General features: G+C 52.4%; 1 protein-coding gene and 1 long non-coding RNA gene across 3 annotated transcripts; one reads left to right on the top strand and one right to left on the bottom strand.

Moving 5' to 3' along the window:
• Window positions 1-658: 658 nt before the first annotated feature.
• Window positions 659-9,633, top strand: LOC123345534 (zinc finger protein RFP-like). The gene is made up of 7 exons (XM_044982512.1): window positions 659-1,200; window positions 3,192-3,287; window positions 3,876-4,106; window positions 4,706-4,728; window positions 5,283-5,398; window positions 6,779-6,838; window positions 8,421-9,633. Exons 1-7 carry the CDS (start codon window positions 784-786, stop codon window positions 8,930-8,932), a joined length of 1,455 nt encoding a protein of 484 aa, XP_044838447.1. The 5' UTR covers window positions 659-783; the 3' UTR covers window positions 8,933-9,633.
• LOC123345553 lies at window positions 5,542-8,149 on the bottom strand. Of its 2 annotated transcripts, none has more exons than XR_006572806.1 (3): window positions 7,299-8,149; window positions 6,756-6,795; window positions 5,542-6,611 (listed from the first exon to the last, which is right to left on the bottom strand). It is a non-coding gene; the product is annotated as an uncharacterized LOC123345553 (long non-coding RNA). The 2 variants fall into 2 exon arrangements; XR_006572807.1 differs by having other exon boundaries at window positions 7,519-8,149.
• Window positions 9,634-17,330: the final 7,697 nt, after the last annotated feature.

Here is a 17,330-nt window from a genome sequence, read left to right as displayed (position 1 = left end):
AGACCTCCCCGCACACCTCCCCCAGCTCACCTCCACTCCACCTCCTCGCCTGAGCAGGCTTTTACGCACCCCCAACCACTAGGCGCCCTAGGCGGCCGCCTAGTTCACCTAAATGGTTGCATGGCCCTGCTTTCAGTCTCAATCCCTGTGGTGGGGAGGAATTGGGTTATTGCCCTGGGGGAGCTGCTGGGGGAGGGAGGAGATTTACCTGCTCACAGACTATTTTAATAGTTCTAAAGCTTCAACTTTTTGAATCTCAGTGTCCAGTGTCATTAAATAGTTCTCGTCTGACTGAAATATTCTCTGATCCCCCCATAATTTCCCAGAGCTGTGAACATTTAAATTGGTAACAATTGGAATGAAATGCTGAAACTGGGATTTTTGTGCAACTGTGAAAGTTTACAATAAATATAAAAATTGCTTAAAATGAGCATTATGTATCAAAATTATATAGTATAAAACAAGAAAGAAACCCACCAATTCTGACTATCGCTCCTTAGACACACAGACCCTGCTCCAGCAGGCTCATCCTCACAGGGAGAGCTGACGTCCATGTGAAGCCCCAGTGACCCTCCCCACCAGCACAGGGGCTGATTGCCAGACCACAGCCCTAGTGGTAAATTTTTCACCACAACCTCCAGGGCTCTGATCTTACAGGTAGGCCCCTTCCAACTGAACAAAGAGCAGGAAGGGAAACACCCCCTTGCTGCTGCAGGCGGGGGAGGCATAGTGTGAATTCAGGAATTTGAAACAAAGCCTGTTACAAACTGCCCAGAGGGAGCCATGGCTGCAGAGAACCCCATGGAAAGTCTCCAGAAGGAAGCGACATGTCCCGTCTGTCTGGAGTATTTCACAGAACCTGTCACTCTGGAGTGCGGGCACAATTTCTGCCGAGCCTGCATCAGCCAGTGCTGGGAGGGAGCTGATACAGACATCTCCTGTCCTCAGTGCAGACAAACTGTGCAACAGAGAAACCTCCGGCCCAACAGGCAGCTGGCAAACATGGTAGAAATCGCCAAGCAACTGAGTTTACAGGCAGCAAAGGGAAGCGGAGGGGACAGGGTTTGTGGGAAACACCAGGAGGCTCTGAAACTGTTCTGTGAAGAGGATCAAAGCCCCATCTGTGTGGTGTGCGACAGATCCCGGGCTCACCGCGCTCACACGGTGGTTCCCATCCAGGAGGCTGCCCAGGAGTACAAGGTAGGGGACTGCTCTCCCATCTAATGGATAATAACTTTGGATTTGAATTACAGGTTAATAGCATCACAAGTTTCCTGAGACTGGTGTATCTGTGTCACTCAGCTGTGTGTAGCCTTCACTGCGTGAAAGAGGCTGTACAAATTAATGATACTCCAGCCTGGCAAGAAAGGCAAGAGAACGATTTAAAAATTGTCTGATGTGGGAAAGTTTTCTCTGAGCAGCTGAAAACTTTTCAAGCTCCCACCAGTGAACTAAGGGAACTCTCTGCAGACCGGAAGTCATTAAATGACTAGTGAGGTTTTATCCACAAGAGCTGCAGGCCAGTCTATGTGGGAGCGCTGCCTTCAGACTGGAGAAGGGGGAGTTACAAGCTGTGGCTGTTATTACTGACTGTGTCACAGTGTTTATTATTGTTATTGGCATCCCAGCAGCCCCTACAGCCCCCAGATGAGATCTAACTCGATTGTGGGGGGGGGGCCCTGTAGAAAACCCAATGAGAGACAATCCCTGCCCTGAGCCATTTACAGTGTAACTCAGGGGTGGGGAAACTACGGCCTGTGGGCCACATCCAGCCACAGGCCTATCCTGCCCGTCCCCTGAGCTCCTGGCTGAGGAGGCTGGCCCCTCCCCGCTCCCATGTTGTCCCACCCCTGGTCTGACTGGACAAGAGAGACAAAAGGTGGCAGGGGAAACTGAGGCACAAAGAGGGGAAGTGACTTGTCCGAGGTCACTCAGTAGAGCAGTGTCAGAGCTGGGTATAAACCCCCATTTTTCCAAGGCCAAGCCCAGCGCCCTAACCACTAGGCTTCACTGTCCCCCTCAGGAGCACGGAGAAAAAGACTCCTTGAGAAAAGCCCCGGATTCACCAGGGAGACGAGGTTTCCCATGGGGAATCTGAACTCCTATGTTGCTCCATGAAGGGTTAATCTCAGATGCTGCCGGTCTGCACTAGAGGAGATCAGTGGGCTAAACACTGTGTGGGAACCCGAGCACCTTGAGTCCGCACACAAAAGGATTCCAGACAGTGCAGGTCCATGCCAAGTACCACTGGGATTACACTGGATTGTAGCAAAACTGACCCCAGGCTGGAACTGACCTGTTCTGTTGTGTACGTGGGCAAGGACCAGCCAGAGCTGTTCTGTTAGTCCCAACAGGCAGCCTTTAGAAATCTCACAGAATGCACTGCTTCCAAGATCTTTACCAGGGAATGGGACAGTGGGGACCTACCCAGAGGGCATTGCCACTGAAAGGGTTTAGGGCAGCACTGGGGCAAACCCCAACCGTTCCTTATACAAGTCTGCCTCATTAGGAGGGGCCCTGAGGCATCCCCAGAATATAGGACATGCCCACGCCTGCCTGCATGGGGCCCTCCCGCACCTGAATCGATCAGCCTGCTTGGGCCCTCCCCCGCCTTTGTCAGCTCGACCCCCCCCTGCATCATTCTGCATTGAAGTGCCACTCGCACCCCTCTTCCCTCTCCTCTTCCCTCTTTTTCACCAGACGAAGCCACACACAGTCCTGGGTCCCTACCAGACACGAATAGTGCTCCACAAAACTGGGATTGTGCAGCTTCCAACCAAACGAATGGCCTCCTGACGTCTCATGGGGTTTGCCCCAGTGCCTAGACCAGCTCAGCCCAACCAGTGAAGTCCCCAGGGCTTCAGGGGTGAAATCCCAGCCCATATTGAAACCCTGGTGGCTTCTGGGATTTGTATCACTTTGTTCATTAAACCTCAAAAACAGATTTATTGATTCACCCCCATGTGACTCCAATGTAATGTTATGCTCTGTACCACTGATCAATTCACAAATACCAGTAAAGCTTGGTTATAATTGAGATCTCTGTCTAATTATTAAAAAGACTGAATCTGAATTGGTAACGAGTCTGATAATGATTAGGACCAACAGTCATCTTGGATGAAAAAACGAAAAGCTCCACACCCCTCTCAACCATTCAAATTAAAGTTCCCAAATCATTTCTGTTTCTTCAGGAAAAAATCCAGATCCAATTGAAGACTCTGAGGGCAGAGCGAGAAAAGCTGCTGGGATTGAAAGTGACTGGAGAGGGGAAAAGCCAGGAGTATCTGGTAGGTGCCTGTTGTTATGAACCAGCAGGAAGTGGCAGTGGGAGGTCTGTTTGGAGGCAGACTCCTGTGTGGCCTTGGTGAACGTGGGCTTGTGTGTGTTTCTCCATGACCATGGATTACTGGGTTAGATTTAGGGCTTGTCTATGCACCAGCTTCCATTTCAGCTGATCAGTTAATGTCGAGCTCTTCTGACTTGCCCAGAAATCCCCCCCCAAGTGAACTGAATGTCACCTGTGAAGTGCTGTCCACTGGGTCTGGTCATTTCGTGCATTAACATTTGTTTCTTTTTTCTCCCCTGGTGTCTCTGTCAGTGTAGTGCTGAGTCCTGCCTCCTGCTGCTCTGGGTCTGAATTCCCAGAGACCATGAATGACATAATATGTTAACATGACAGACATGGAAACCTCCCTTTCAGAGATACAGGGGCTGAAGGGGAAGCTGTGAGAGAATCCTCTCCCCTTGGGTAAAGTCAAATGTCCGAAATCTTAGGATTTTCAACTAAGTTCTCCCTCCTGCACACTAAGCTCTCCATGAAAGGACCCCAGGCTCCATCCATGTCCCTGACCAGCCCTTGCCCTATTTTCGAACAGAAACAAACACAAACTGAGAGGCAGAAGATTGTGTCTGAATTTCAGCAACTGCAGCAGTTCCTGAAGGAACAAGAGCGACTTCTGCTGGCCCAGTTGAAGAAGCTGGATGCGGAGATTGTGAGGATCCAGAATGAAAATGTCAGTAAACTCTCCTGGCAGATTTCCCATCTCAGTGAGCTAATCACTGAGCTGGAGGGGAAGTGTCAGAAGCCAGCGAGTGAATTCCTGCAGGTGAGACAGGGAGAAACAGAGGCGCCAATTCCATGAGTGCTTAAGGGCCAGAGCACCCATGGAAAAAAAATAGTAGGTGCTTAGCACCCATTGGCAGAAAGCTCCCGCCTTTACCCCCAACGCCTCATGCCCACCGATCAACTCCTCCCCCTCCCTCCCAGCACTTCCCACCTGCCTCAGTGATAAGAGGGAGGGTGGAGGTGTGGCATTGGGGAAGGGGCGGAGTTGGGGCAGGTCCTGCGGTTGAGCATCTCCAGGGACAATTGGAAGCCAACACCTGTGGTTAGAAACATCCCAGATCCCCACACAGGGAAAGGAGGGCTCCTGAATCATAAGCACTGGAGCCAGCGGTCAGAAATCTGAGTGTAACTTGGCGTGTGCATTGCTGACATGTGAGTGACTATTGTTCTTTGCAGAGTTACAGAGAGAGATCTTAGAGATGGAAAAGCCCCATTAGCTCAGGGAATCCATGGCCCTGGGATCAGGGCAGGGCTTCTCTTCCCCATATTTGCAAAATCCCTTCCCTGGGATCCCTTGTGTGCATCAAATAGAACTGAGAGTCTTTCCTCTATTTCTCTCTCCCTCTCCTTCCCCTCTAGGACGTCAGAAGCACCTTGAGCAGGTACATAGCTCCCTCTCATTCCCCCTCGTACTTCACAATACTGGGAAAGAGCTTAATGGTGATTTTAGCACTGTATCTCCCCCCCAGGGCTGTACAGAAAATGTGTGGGGAAGGTCACATTCTAGATACAAATCTCTCTGATCAACTTCATCCGGAGGTTCTCACCCTTGCACAGAAAACTCTGGGATTCTCCATTCAGTGGGAAGGACTGACCTCAAGTATTTCCCAGAGATGTCACCTCCCTGGGGGACTGGCCTCCTCAGGATAATGGAGATGGAATATGGGCCTGTCACTCCTGGGGCCCTGGTTACCATTCAGCCCAGGCCAGCAGTGGTCAAGAGTCTTTTCCGCCTGAAGACTGTTTGGAGACCTGTGTGGAATGAGCTGGGGAGGTGGGAGTTTGTGCCTCAGTCTAGTTCCTAGGGGACAGAAATCTGCAGCTGGGAGAAGCAGAAGAATTCTAACTCCAGGCCCATTAGAGCAGCGACTCCCTGGCAACCACTTATCATGAATCTCACAATGAACTGTAATCACATGAAATTGTTTCTCTACAGGTGTAAGAAGAGGAAGTTGCAGCAGCCAGAGGAGATTTCTCCTGAATTGGAAGAGCAAGTCAGTGGTTTCTCCCAGAAAACTATTGCGCTACTGGAGGCTCTGAGGAAGTTCAAAGGTACCTAGAAGGGATCTAGGAGGGGAAACTGGGATCAGTGTCTGAGGCTGTGGAAAGAGAATGGCTCTGGTCAATTGGTTCATAATTACATTATGCTTCCATTTAATGTTTGGATGAGAATGCCACACACTTAGGGTCCAAGACACTCAGACTGATTAATTCAACCCGTTATTTGTTCCAAAAGCATGTCTTGCCATTATACTTACTGTTGAAGTAAGAAATGACAGACATACTGAAAGAAATACTGCCCAGTTACCTTCTCCTAGGGCATAGGCAGGTCATGATGCATTTCTCCTATGATGCTCCTTACAATGTCTGACGTATTACACACATCCAGAGTATATATTTATTAGTTCTTTTCCAATCACCTTTGAATGTTATGAATAGGAAGTATCTTGTATAACTCAAACACTACACATGCATGTGTTATGCATTGTAAGTATCTTCTAACTGGCAGGGCTTTTGCTGTCCAAGCTATTTTCAAGTTATTCTCGTTTCTGATTCGTTCATTACCAGTCATTACACACTGACGTGCACGGGTCACTTAGACCCGTTTCTCCACATTGGATTTTTTGGACTTTGCTAACTGCTCCTGGGCAGCACATTATGGGTGTCTGGTGTCTTTAAGCACATTGTGTGGTCGAAACTTCTCTTTGTCCCACAAAGGAACTTATGAACACATCACTTAATAACAAGGTCACTTAAGGAAACATTTCCCTTAGTGTCAAATACGATGATTTCTGAAAATCTTACTTCATCATATAACAGAAAAGGTTCTACCAATCCCAAAGGATTGGACACATTACGCCTCAGGTTAACAAATGTTTCAGATCTTACCCAAATACACGCTACAGCCATTTCTTGTTAACGAAACTATACTATATTAAAAAACAAAAGAGAGAGAGTATGGTTAACAGATCAGTATACACACAGACATGCGTTTGATTCATCAAGGTTCAGATTCATAGCGGAGATGGCGAGTTTTCTAGCTGTAAAGAGTTCTTTCAGAAATAGTTCATAGTCCAGTGTCCAATATCACCTTGAGGGCGCACCAGCATAACTGGGACCTCAGTCTTGCGACTCAAACTTCCCCTGATGAAACCTAAGCAGATCTCGGATGACAGAATCAGAACCCAAGGGTCTTTTCTACAATTTCATATCTTTTGACAAGTTGGGAATTCACAAGGATGTTGGGTCCATTGCTGGGAGATGCCTGAATGAGAGAGGAAAGAGGTTTCAGACCTTTTCACGTTAAATACCTGAGTGTGTCTCCGTCTCTTTCTGTGTCATGATGAAAACACAGTTATAGGAGATCAGAGTGACGATACTGTTATGTATATGAAGCCTGAAATCTCACCTCTCTTATCCTTTCCCCTCCAGACACTCTGCCGTCTGCACTGGAGAGAAAAAGAGGGGAACCACTCAGAGCACACAGACAGGGTGAGATTGCAGCCTCTTCCCAGCACTGGCCCTTCTCAGCGACCCCACCCCTGCTCCTCTTCCCCTGAGACCCTGCCCCTGGCCAGGCCAGAAACCAGAGCCGGGCTCCCACCCTGGGAGCTCGAGTGGCAGTGTGGAGCCCTGCACCCTCCACCTGCCCGGGGTGGAGCACCCCGAGAAGCGGGGACATGGGACGGGGGCTGCTCTCAGGCCCCTCAGGTCAAGGGCTCTCCCCAGCAGGCAACGCTCCCAGCCTGGCCAGGGGTCAGGGCTTGGTGGGAAGAGGAGTAATGGGGCAGGTCCACGGAGTGGGTGGGGCCACCAGTGGTGGGATCTCGTGCCCCACCCCCAACTTCTACCAGGGGTCCGGAACTCCTGGGGAGATCCGAAGCCAACATCACACATTCCAGGGAGCGGGGACCTGGGCTGGGGGTTGCTCTTAGGCCCCCCAGAAACCCACCCAGCAGAGGTGGAGGATTAGAAGCTCTCCACAGCAGCCAAGTTCTCAGCCTGGCCAGGGGGCAGGGCCTCAGTGGGAAGAGGGGGAGTGGGGCAGGGCCATGGAGGGGATGTGGCCATAGGTGGAGAGACCTCGTGCCCCCCACAGCAACTTGTACCAAGGTTCCAGAACTTGTGGGGAGATCCCAGACTGACATCACACAAACACTCCTGACACCAACCTTAGTGCTGAGTTCATGCCCACACTGATGAACAGAAACACTCACTGAGCAGCACCCGAACAGAGCTCTCTGCCCTGAGGGCTCACACATCCCTCTGCTTCACCCTAGTGGAGAGGTCTCCCCATCGCTCTTCTCCAACATCCTGCCTTTCCTGTGGGCAGGGCTGGGCTCTCCCATTGGAGCTGCTCACTGCTTCCTGGATTGGGGAGATGCTCTCCCTGTGATGCTGCCAGCTCCTCCCTTCTCTCTAGGCTGGGGATGGGGCTCCCCCACCTAATGCCACCTCCTACTCTCTGGTTTTAAGCAGCTCTTCCCCAGTGCTGCACCTTCCTCTCTGTTCCCCGGCCTGGGAGTGGAGGCTGCCTTAGGGGAGGGAGTTTCCCTCTGGGGTATAAAGCTGGTACCGGCCTCCTCTGCTCCCTCCTCAATAAAAGCTTCTGACGCCTTCCTGGCTGTGTCTGTGCCCCTGGGAATGGAGCAGCCCCAGCAGGGGGAGCAGGGAGCTGAAGCTTCTGGAAGCAAATGAGAAACACACTAGGCCCTGGTCTATGCTAAGGGGTGGGGGTGGAGGGGGAGGTTTGACCTAAAATGCTGCCCCTCCCCCATCGACTCCACTTCCGCCTCTCATGGCTGGGGGAGAACCGGAGTTGATTGGGAGAGAGCTCGGGGATCGATTCATCGTGTCTAAACTAGACTCTATAAATTGATCCCCGATAGATCAATCATTAACCTGAGGAGCTGCAGTGACCTCCCTGCTCAGTCTCAGGTGCCCAGGACAGAGGCAGCTCCCTGGGATCCAGGCCTGTCCCAGCCAGGACGGGGCTGCTGGGGAGTGTGAGAAATGGCCCCAGCTTCCCCCAGGGCCAAGCTCTGCCCCTCACGCTCTGATTCTCTCTCCCCAGTGAATGTGACTCTGGATCCAGACACGGCTCATCCGAAACTCGTCCTGTCTGAGGATCGGAAACGTATGAGATGGGGAGACATACGGCAGCGACTGCCCAACAACCCTGAGAGATTTGACTATTGGGAATGTGTGCTGGGCTGTGAAGGATTCACCTCGGGGAGACATAGCTGGGAGGTGGAGGTGGGGGATGGGCGATTCTGGGCTGTGGGGGTGGCCAGAGAGTCTGTGGCGAGGAAGGGAGAGATCAGCACTAGCCCTGAGGGGGGGATCTGGGCTGTGGAGCGGCTGGATCAGTTCTGGGCTCTCACCTCCCCTGCGACCACCCTGGCCCTGAGCCGGGTCCCCAGCAGGATCTGGGTTTGTCTGGACTGTGACCGGGGGCAGGTGACATTTATCGATGCTGGTGACGAGGCCCCGATCTTCACTTTCCCGCCAGGCTCCGTCCCTGGGGAGAGAATCCGACCCTGGTTCTGGGTGGGACCATATAACCGGCTCAGCCTGTGTCCCTGAGACATGCAGGGGAGGGGAAATATCTCACTGGGAGCCCTGAAATCAGCCTCTCCCTGTGGACTTTCTATCACACACCCTTGTCTCTGTGACCCTGGAGGCTTCTGCATGGTAGAGAAGCCAATCCCATCACTGCCCCAGGACTGGGCAGCCTCTTTGCCGCTGTCCTCTATGATCCAGGAAGACTCTGGGGATCCTGGGTCAGACAGTGCCACTGAGACATGGGGGGGAAGATCCCACTGGGAATGGAAAAATGGGTTTCTCTAGCCAAGTAATCCTATGGCCCCTATGGCTTGGAGGACTCCTGTCCACCCAACCTCTGACCTCTTAGCTCTATGATCTGGAAGCTCCTCCTCCTCCCTCCCTGCAGCACCAGGTATTGGAGGCGAAGGGGTGAAGAACTTCTGGGGGTGCAGGAGGAGAAAAGAGGTTTTACCATTAATGCAATAAATCCACCTCCAGGAGAGGCAGTAGTTAGAGCAACAAAAAATTTTCCCTTGACCCATCTGCATCTACATCAGGGATTAGATTGACCTAACTACATCACACAGGGTGTGTAAGTTTTCACAGCTCTGTGCAATTGTCATAAGTATAAAGGGAAGGGAACAGCCCTCCTGTGTACAATACTATAAAATCCCTCATGGCCAGAGACACCAAAATCCTTTTTTACCTTTAAAGGGTTAAGAAGCTAGGAAACCTCGCTGACACCTGACCCAAAGGACCAATAAGGGGACTTTAAAATCTTGGTGGGAGAAAGTCTTTTGTTTGTGCTCTTTGTTTTTGGGTTGTTCACTCTTGGGACTAAGAGGCACCAGACATCAATCCAGGCTCTCATGTTTCAAACTTGTAAGTAACAGCCAGGCAAGGCGTGTTAGTTTTATTTTTGTTTTCTCAACTTGTAAATGTTCCTTTTTACTGAGAGGATTTTACCTCTGTTTGCTGTAACTTTGAACCTAAGGCTAGAGGGGGTTCCTCTGGGCTATATGAATCTGATTACCCTGTAAAGTATTTTCCATCATGATTTTACAGAGATTATTTTTACCTTTTTTTTTTAATTAAAAGCTTTCTTTGTAAGAACCTAATTGATTTTTCCTTGTTTTAAGATCCAAGGGAATTGGATCTGGACTCACCAGGAATTGGTGGGGGAAAGGAGAGGGGATGGTTAAATTTTCCTTGTGTTAAGATCCAAGGGGTTGTATCAGTGTTCATCAGGATCTTGGTGAAAAAATCTCTCAAGGCTACCCAGGGAGGGGAAGGTTTTGGGAGAAAAGGGGGTGTTCCAGACTGAGGAATCTGGATGGTGGCAGCGAAACCAGATCTAAGCTGTTAGTTAAGCTTAGAAGGGTCCATGCAGGTCCCCGCATCTGTACCCAAAAGTTCAGAGTGGGGGAGGAACCTTGACAGCAATGTAGCTAGATTAACCTAAGGTTTAGGGGTGGGCCAGTGGCTAGAGTGGGAGAGCTACAACGTTACAGCTGTGTCCCTGAAGTGCCCTAGTGTAGATGTTTCCTTCATTGACAGAAGTGGTTTTTCTATTGCTCTAGTTAATCCCCCTTTCTGTGAGGCCGTAGCCAGGTCACCGGCAGAATTCCATTGTTTGCACCGGGGGTTAGGTCGATCTAGCTGTGGCACTCAGAGCACACAAAGTTTCCCAGCCCTGAATAATGTCGCCAGGTTGATCTAAGTGTTAAGTGTAGAGCAGGCCTAAGAGGGGTTTCCCTGGAGCTTGCTGAAAACACAGGGGCTGAGGGACTGGCTGGCAGCTTGGTGTGTGTGTGAGGCAGAAAGCCAAGAGAACCAGTCCTGAGTGTGATCCCAGCAGGAAACTGAGTAACAGAGTTTGCTTCAGGCCCAGGGTTCCCTGGAAAGGCAGACGTGGAGTCCTAAGTAAGAAAACTGCTGGCTGCAGTTTGTTTGTACCATGTTCAGGGCACAGGAATGTGTGGACATCATTTGTAACTAATACAGATTGCACCACAGAAATACCTGACTCCTATAATCCATTTCTCCTGCCAATGGAAGAACCTAGCAAGGCCCCAAACCCTGGCTAACTGCTGAGGTCAAAGGAGCAATGGTACAACCCGAGTCAGAATCTAGACCTATGGAGGCAAATCTATTGGTGGGAAACAGCTGTGGGGAGCTCCAGCAGGAAAGAGCCTGTGCAGAGGAGCAATTGCTGCTAACTGTGGACTTCAGCATGTCCAGTTTTGTGTGCTGAGCAGTCCCCATTGTCCCTTCTCTCCGGCCTGATACTCCTCTGCCCACAGTCAGACAAAACCCAAACGAGGATCCATGGCTCATATTTCCGCACAGCAGAACCAGCCCAGACAGTAATAGGTGGTAGCCGTGTTAGTCTGTATCCACAAAAACAATGGGGAGTCCAGTGACACCTTAAAGACTAACAGATTTCATAGAAATCATAGAATCACAGGAAGGGACCTCAGGAGGTCATCTAGTCCAACCCCCTGCTCAAAGCAGGACCAATTCCCTGCTAAATCCCCAAATCTCTAAATGGCCCCCTCAAGGATTGAACTCACAACCCTGAGTTTGATGTATTTGGTCATAAGCTTTCGTGGGTAAAAAACCCACTTCCTCAGATGTATGGAGTGAAAATTAGATTCAGGCATTATTATACATGAAGAGAAGGGAGTTACCACCCAGTGATTATGGGGTCAGTATTGGGCCAAGAACAAAGACCACATCAAGGACTGGTGACATCACCATTATCACCTGACTCTGCACAGACTGGCCTAGGGTCGGTGGGGAGGGTCCGTGAGATGATTATCAGACAAACTGTGTCTGAGCGTGTCCATCCGTCTCCTCATCCTCCTCTCCCAGGATCTGGCTGCAGAGGGAAAGATTTACCCAGTAGCGAATGCGCTAAGTTACCCAGGTTCTGTTCTCTGCTCTGTGTGAAGTCACTGATTCTGTCTGGGCCTGAATTTCCCCTCTTCTAAAAAGGGGGAAACAGCCCTTCCCCATCTCACAGCAGCAGAGGCATCATATGGGTGTGGGGGAGGGGGAAAGAGGCACATGGGGTCATGTGTCCCCCAGATTTGCTGCCTGGTTTGCAGTGACCATGCTCACACAGACTGTTCAGTAACATCAGAAGGAGGCACTGCCTTCACTCTGCCCCCTCCCCCCCCCACTGCAGGCAGGTTGTCTCTGCACAGCAGTATGGTGAGGCTAAGCCCATTGGTATTTGTGAGGTGCTCAGACAGTGCAGTGATAGGGGCCAGATAAGGACCTGCAATCGCTAGAAGTGCAGCTGTTTCCTGTCACATCAGATCACAAAAACATCACATTGGGGTTGTCACAAACTTTTCTAATTTCACACTGACTCTTTCACTAGCTGGTGTTTCTCTTAAGACGCCAGCTCCTGGAATCCTGTGATTATGTGACAATCTCAGCTCTCACTTTAACAAAGGTCAGTGTCTTGCTCTCATGGCTGAGTAGAAAGGGTTGAGAACGTGATCAGAGCAAATCATGAATGCTCTGAAACAAACAAAAGCTCCAGAATGTAATTTTTTAGAAGAAAACCCCTCATGTTTCCTTCAGCCAACCTCAAGATTTTTGATTACGCGGTGCTGGCAACACTGCCTTGGCATTGATCAGTTTGTTTTCAGGCCTCTTGTCTCCAGCAAAGGCTCTAAGGACCTAAATATAAAAATGAACAGCTATGCTAGTGCAAGGTGGGAGGCACTAAGGGGAGAGGAGAGCGGTGCTGGGAGCAGAGCAGACCCAGCCAGAGCCAGAGAGGCGCAGCCCAAGGAGCTGAGGTGGAGGCCGAGCATCCACAGCGCTGAGGCAGAGGGGAGCTGCACCTAGGGCAGTCTGGAGCCGGGTGCAGTGAGCAGCTGGGCAGAGTGAGGGGGACCCTGAGCAGAGAGCCTGGTGCAGGGAGATGCCCCCAACCAAGGGGCCTTGCATACCAGACTTGGAGGAGCATAACCCTGACAGGAGGAGATGGATGCTGGGTAGAAGGGTCCTGCCACCTAGAGCCTGAGGGCATGTGGCCACCACTAGAGCACGTGTCCAACCTGCAGCACCCCTGCAGCACAGCCAGGGCCTCTAAGCAACGGTCTGTGAACTGCCCTGACATTCGAGAGATACTGGTTGTGGTTCCCCCTATGCCCACAGAGCGGGGTGACATGTTTTCCTTTCATCTTTCCCATTTTTTTCCTTTTTTTAAATTACTTGCTGTTTAATAAATTGTATTTGTTCTGAACTCTATGCAATGGTCAGGGAAGAGATCAGGGACGCTTGCAGAGTGGAGAGAGCACCCCACAGAGGGGACACCCTAGCCCCTGTCCTGAGTGACCATGACAAGGCTGGGGGTTGAGCCCCACAGGAATCCTGGGCCCAGCCTTGTTGGGGTTACAAGAACTCTCCCACACAGAACAGTGGAAGGGCAGACCTCGAGGTCAGGCAGGTCTCTGGGTAAAGGGAGTGGGAGCAAGGACTCAGATCCTTTCACTCTCTGATTCCACCGGGTGGTGCATAAACCAGGAAAGTTCCCCACAATAGCGGGACTGTTTTCCCCCACTTTTTTAGTGTGCACATCTAATGGTTTTTCAGAAAAATTAATTACGTATTTTAGGAAAAAGTGTCAGAGCGGCCACCAGCGAGAGCTGCTGGCTGCACTCTGACACCACAAAAATTTGGTCGTGAGAACCCGTGGGCTAGATGATCGATTTGTGATGATCCCTTCTGATCCTAACATCTGTGATGCTAACAGAAGACAGACACAGAGAGGGGAAGCGCAGATCGGTAGGTTGATCGCTAGGACCCAGGAGCTGCCGGGAGGCGGCCCCGGGCAGCGAGCGCTGGGCTCAGGCCCGGCCGCAGGAAGTGACTCGCAGCCGCTGCGGTGACTCTGGCTCCCAGGCTCCTGGCGAGATCCCCGAGCCCCGGGGGGCGGCTGGTGCTGGGAGCCCGGAGCCCTGGCTGCAGCCGGGAGAGGGGAATCTCCAGCAGGGCCCTTCCCGCTGCTCCCCCCCCAGGAGCCTCTCCCAGGGCAGAGCCCCCAGCCCGGCCCGGCCCCTGCCCCGGGGGCCCCGCTCGGAGGGAAGGTGAGAGAGACCCGCCCCCCCCGCCCCCCCGGGCTGCAGGGGGAGGTTTGGCCCCAGGCTGCTCCCAGCGGAGCTGGCTGCGATTCCCGCCCGGGGCCCGGGAAAGCTGCCGCCAGCCCCGGTGGGGGCGAGGTGGTGGGAGCCCGGCCGGGGGTGGGACAGACACACGTGGGGGGAGCCGGAAGGGGACTGAAGAGGGGCGGGGGGATTGAGGGGGGGCAGGGAAGTGTGAGGCCGGGGGCAGGAGGGGGCGCAGGGGGCAGGTGGCACCGAAGGGAGGATGGGGCATTGTAGGGGAATCAGGGCGTGGGGGGAATGATGGGGCCGAGGGAAGGAGGCTGGACTGGAGGGAAGATGTGGGGGGGTCACTGCGGGGGGAAGGGGGGATGTGGGGTGGCGGGGCTGGGAGGAGACAGAGCAAGAGCAGACTTGGGGGGAAGGGGCAGGGACAAGGCGGAGGGTGGGAGAGATACAAGGCAGCTCCCCGCCCCATGGGGGTAAGGGCGGGGGAGGAGGGTGCCCTGCCCATCAGCCAGTGGGGATTTGTTCCCCCAGAAATGGCCAAACCAGCGGTGGGGGGAGGGCAGAGTGACCATCTGTCCTGACTTGGGCAGGACAGGCCTGAAGGGCAGAGTTCAAGTCCCGATCCTGGGCTGAATGACTCCGGGACACCATTTGTCCCGGATTCCCGGTGCCAGGGCTCTGCGCCTGCCCCAGGCTCAGGGGTAGCGCCAGCCTGTTCCCTGTGGGCGGGGCTGAGGTGAGCTACGAGGCCCCGCCCCTTACTCCTCCTCCTTCCCTGAGGCCCCTCCTACTGGCCAGGCCAGAAACCAGAGTCAGGCCATAGCAAGAGCCCCCCAGGGACCCTAGGCTGCTTTGAGGAGCCCCAGAGCCTCCCCCTGCCCTGGGCAGTGCACGCTGGGGGGTGGGGATACAGTCTGGGGGATGTTCTCTCGCACCCCCGTCTGGGCTCCCTGAGCAGCTCTGGTCATTCCATGGCGGCGCTAGGCTCTGCCGACGACGGGGAAGAGGAAGGCGATCACCTAGGGATAGGGGGTGGGCAGACAACTTCCCCCGCAGGGCCAAGAATTTACAATGCAAATACCACCCCACCCCCTCACACACACACACACACCCTGCTCCCAAATTTCATATTTGTGTTTAAAGACAATCTCATCATTTGCGGGAGTCTGACTCCTGGGCTGACAGGAGTAAACAGGGGCTGGTCTGATTTCAGAGCAGGATTCGGTGTCCAACCAGAGTCACTGTGGGCCACAAGGAGTGGAACTGGGGTTTGGCTTGGTTCAGTGGCACTCGTGTTCTTTTCTTGTTCAGGACAGTCCAAAAATGTTTCTGTTACCAGGCAGTGCCCCAGAAGAGGGGTGGGTGGGAGTGAGCCCTGTGGCTTGCTTCAGTGGGGAACTGAATTTGGGGCATGGGGCCTACCTCAAGTGGGGCAATTGGAGGGAGGAGCTGCCCCAAGGGCTGAGGACAGGTGAGAAGAGGCCCCGTCTAAAGGGAAGAAGAATTGAGCAGCCTTTTTCCTGGCTCTTGAAGAGTTAATGTTAACTTCTGGGAGCAGGGAGCCACACACTTCTCCCCCCTCCCTCCTGCTCCTGTGGGCTGCCCCCTTCTCTTCTCCTTCTACTGGGACAGGCCATTCTGGTAGCGATCACATGCCTGGGCGTTGTCTTGTTTTATAATGAGTGAGATCAGAGTAGGTTTTATTTTATATTGTCAAATATTGAGCTGAAAAATTGCTGAAACTTTATTTTAACTGGCAGCCAGTTTTTCCCCCTGAGTTTCATTCAGGTTGATCCCGTAAGAGAAAAATTATGGTTCATGTCTGGTTCCAGTTCCATTTAAAAAAATACTGGTTCAAACTGGTTCTCCGGTTCTGTTCTGGTGTGAGTCCAGGTGGGCAAATGAAATCTGCAGCTGCTGAACTGTGCCTGGGATCTGCTGGGGCAGCCCAGGGAGGCCCAGTCATGGGAGGGCACCTCTGGTTACTGCTAAGCAGAGGTGGCTGGTGTCTCTCTGTCTCTCCCTGCTCATGATATTAGAGCCCAGGAGTTAATTGAGCTTCCTGGGTCAGCTGATGTTGTGTCCTCCCTTGTGATCCTGGAGCCCAGACTGAGCAGCTGCTGCTCCCCCAGGGGGTCTGTGCTGGGGAGAGACCTTCATTAAAGTCCTCTCTGTGCCCAACCCTGGGCTTTTCCCACACCAACTCCTGAGCCGGAGCTTGCAGGGGAGGAAAGAGAACAAAAACACCTTCAAAACCAGACTCCAATGAGAAACTGTAGAATTGGAATTAATTTGCAAACTGGACACCATTAAATTAGGCTTGAATAAAGACTGAGAGTGGATGGGTCATTACACAAAGTAAAAACTATTTCCCCATGGTAGTTTTTTTCCCCTACTGTTACTCACACCTTCTTGTCGACTGTTGGAAATGGGCCATCCTGATTATCACTACAAAAGTTATTTTTCTCCTGCTGATAATAGCTCACCTTAATTGATTACTCTTGTTATAGTTGGTATGGCAACCCCCATTTTTTCATGTTCTCTGTGTGTATATATATATATCTTCCTACTGTATTTTCCACTGCATGCATCTGATGAAGTGAGTTCTAGCCCACGAAAGCTTATGCCCATATAAATGTGTTAGTCTCTAAGGTGCCACAAGTACTCCTGTTCTTTTTGAGGGAAAGGGCTGGGGCTAGGCAGGAAAGTGACTCTGCACAAAGGGCCTGTTTCAGGGACCTGCTGGTGAGTTTATACTGGAGTGGGAGGGGCTCCCCATGAATCTGTGGATCCCAGAGCTGCTGTCCTGAGTGACACAGACAGGGTCACACTGGAGAGCAAACACCCATGGGAACGGGACAGTCCCCAGTTCTCCCAGGCAGAGGGAGAGGGAAGGAGACAGGAAGGGGAGGGGTGAGACCGAAAGGGGCAGCAGGAGCAAGAAGTGGGGAGGGAGGTTCCCAGCCCTGCCCGGATCCATTCCCTGCAACTCCCTGGGCCTACTGACTCTCCTTGGAACAAGGGGAGGAGCTGACAGAGGAGAAGCCAGGTTCTGCCCCGGCCAAGTCACCATGCTGCTGGGGGGACGTGCTGCCCTCGGGGCCAATGTCGGGGGGGATCCCCCAAGTGGCTCCTTTGATTCTGCTCCTGTCTAGACTTTGTCTTAGTGACTCTGTCCCTGGGAGGGTTTAAAAGTGTCTCAGGGGGTTCGTGCTGATGGGTCTGTGTTGTAATAAAGGGACTGAGGGTTTTCCCAGCGTGGCAGAGTCCAGAGCGTCTGTCTGCAGGGAGAGGGGGTGTGACAT

Source organism: Mauremys mutica, chromosome 12, assembly GCF_020497125.1.
Source record: "Mauremys mutica isolate MM-2020 ecotype Southern chromosome 12, ASM2049712v1, whole genome shotgun sequence".
In the NCBI taxonomy this organism is placed as follows: Eukaryota; Metazoa; Chordata; order Testudines; family Geoemydidae; genus Mauremys; species Mauremys mutica.
Note: the sequence above shows the minus strand (reverse complement) of the source record. Positions and strands in the feature narration are given on the sequence as shown.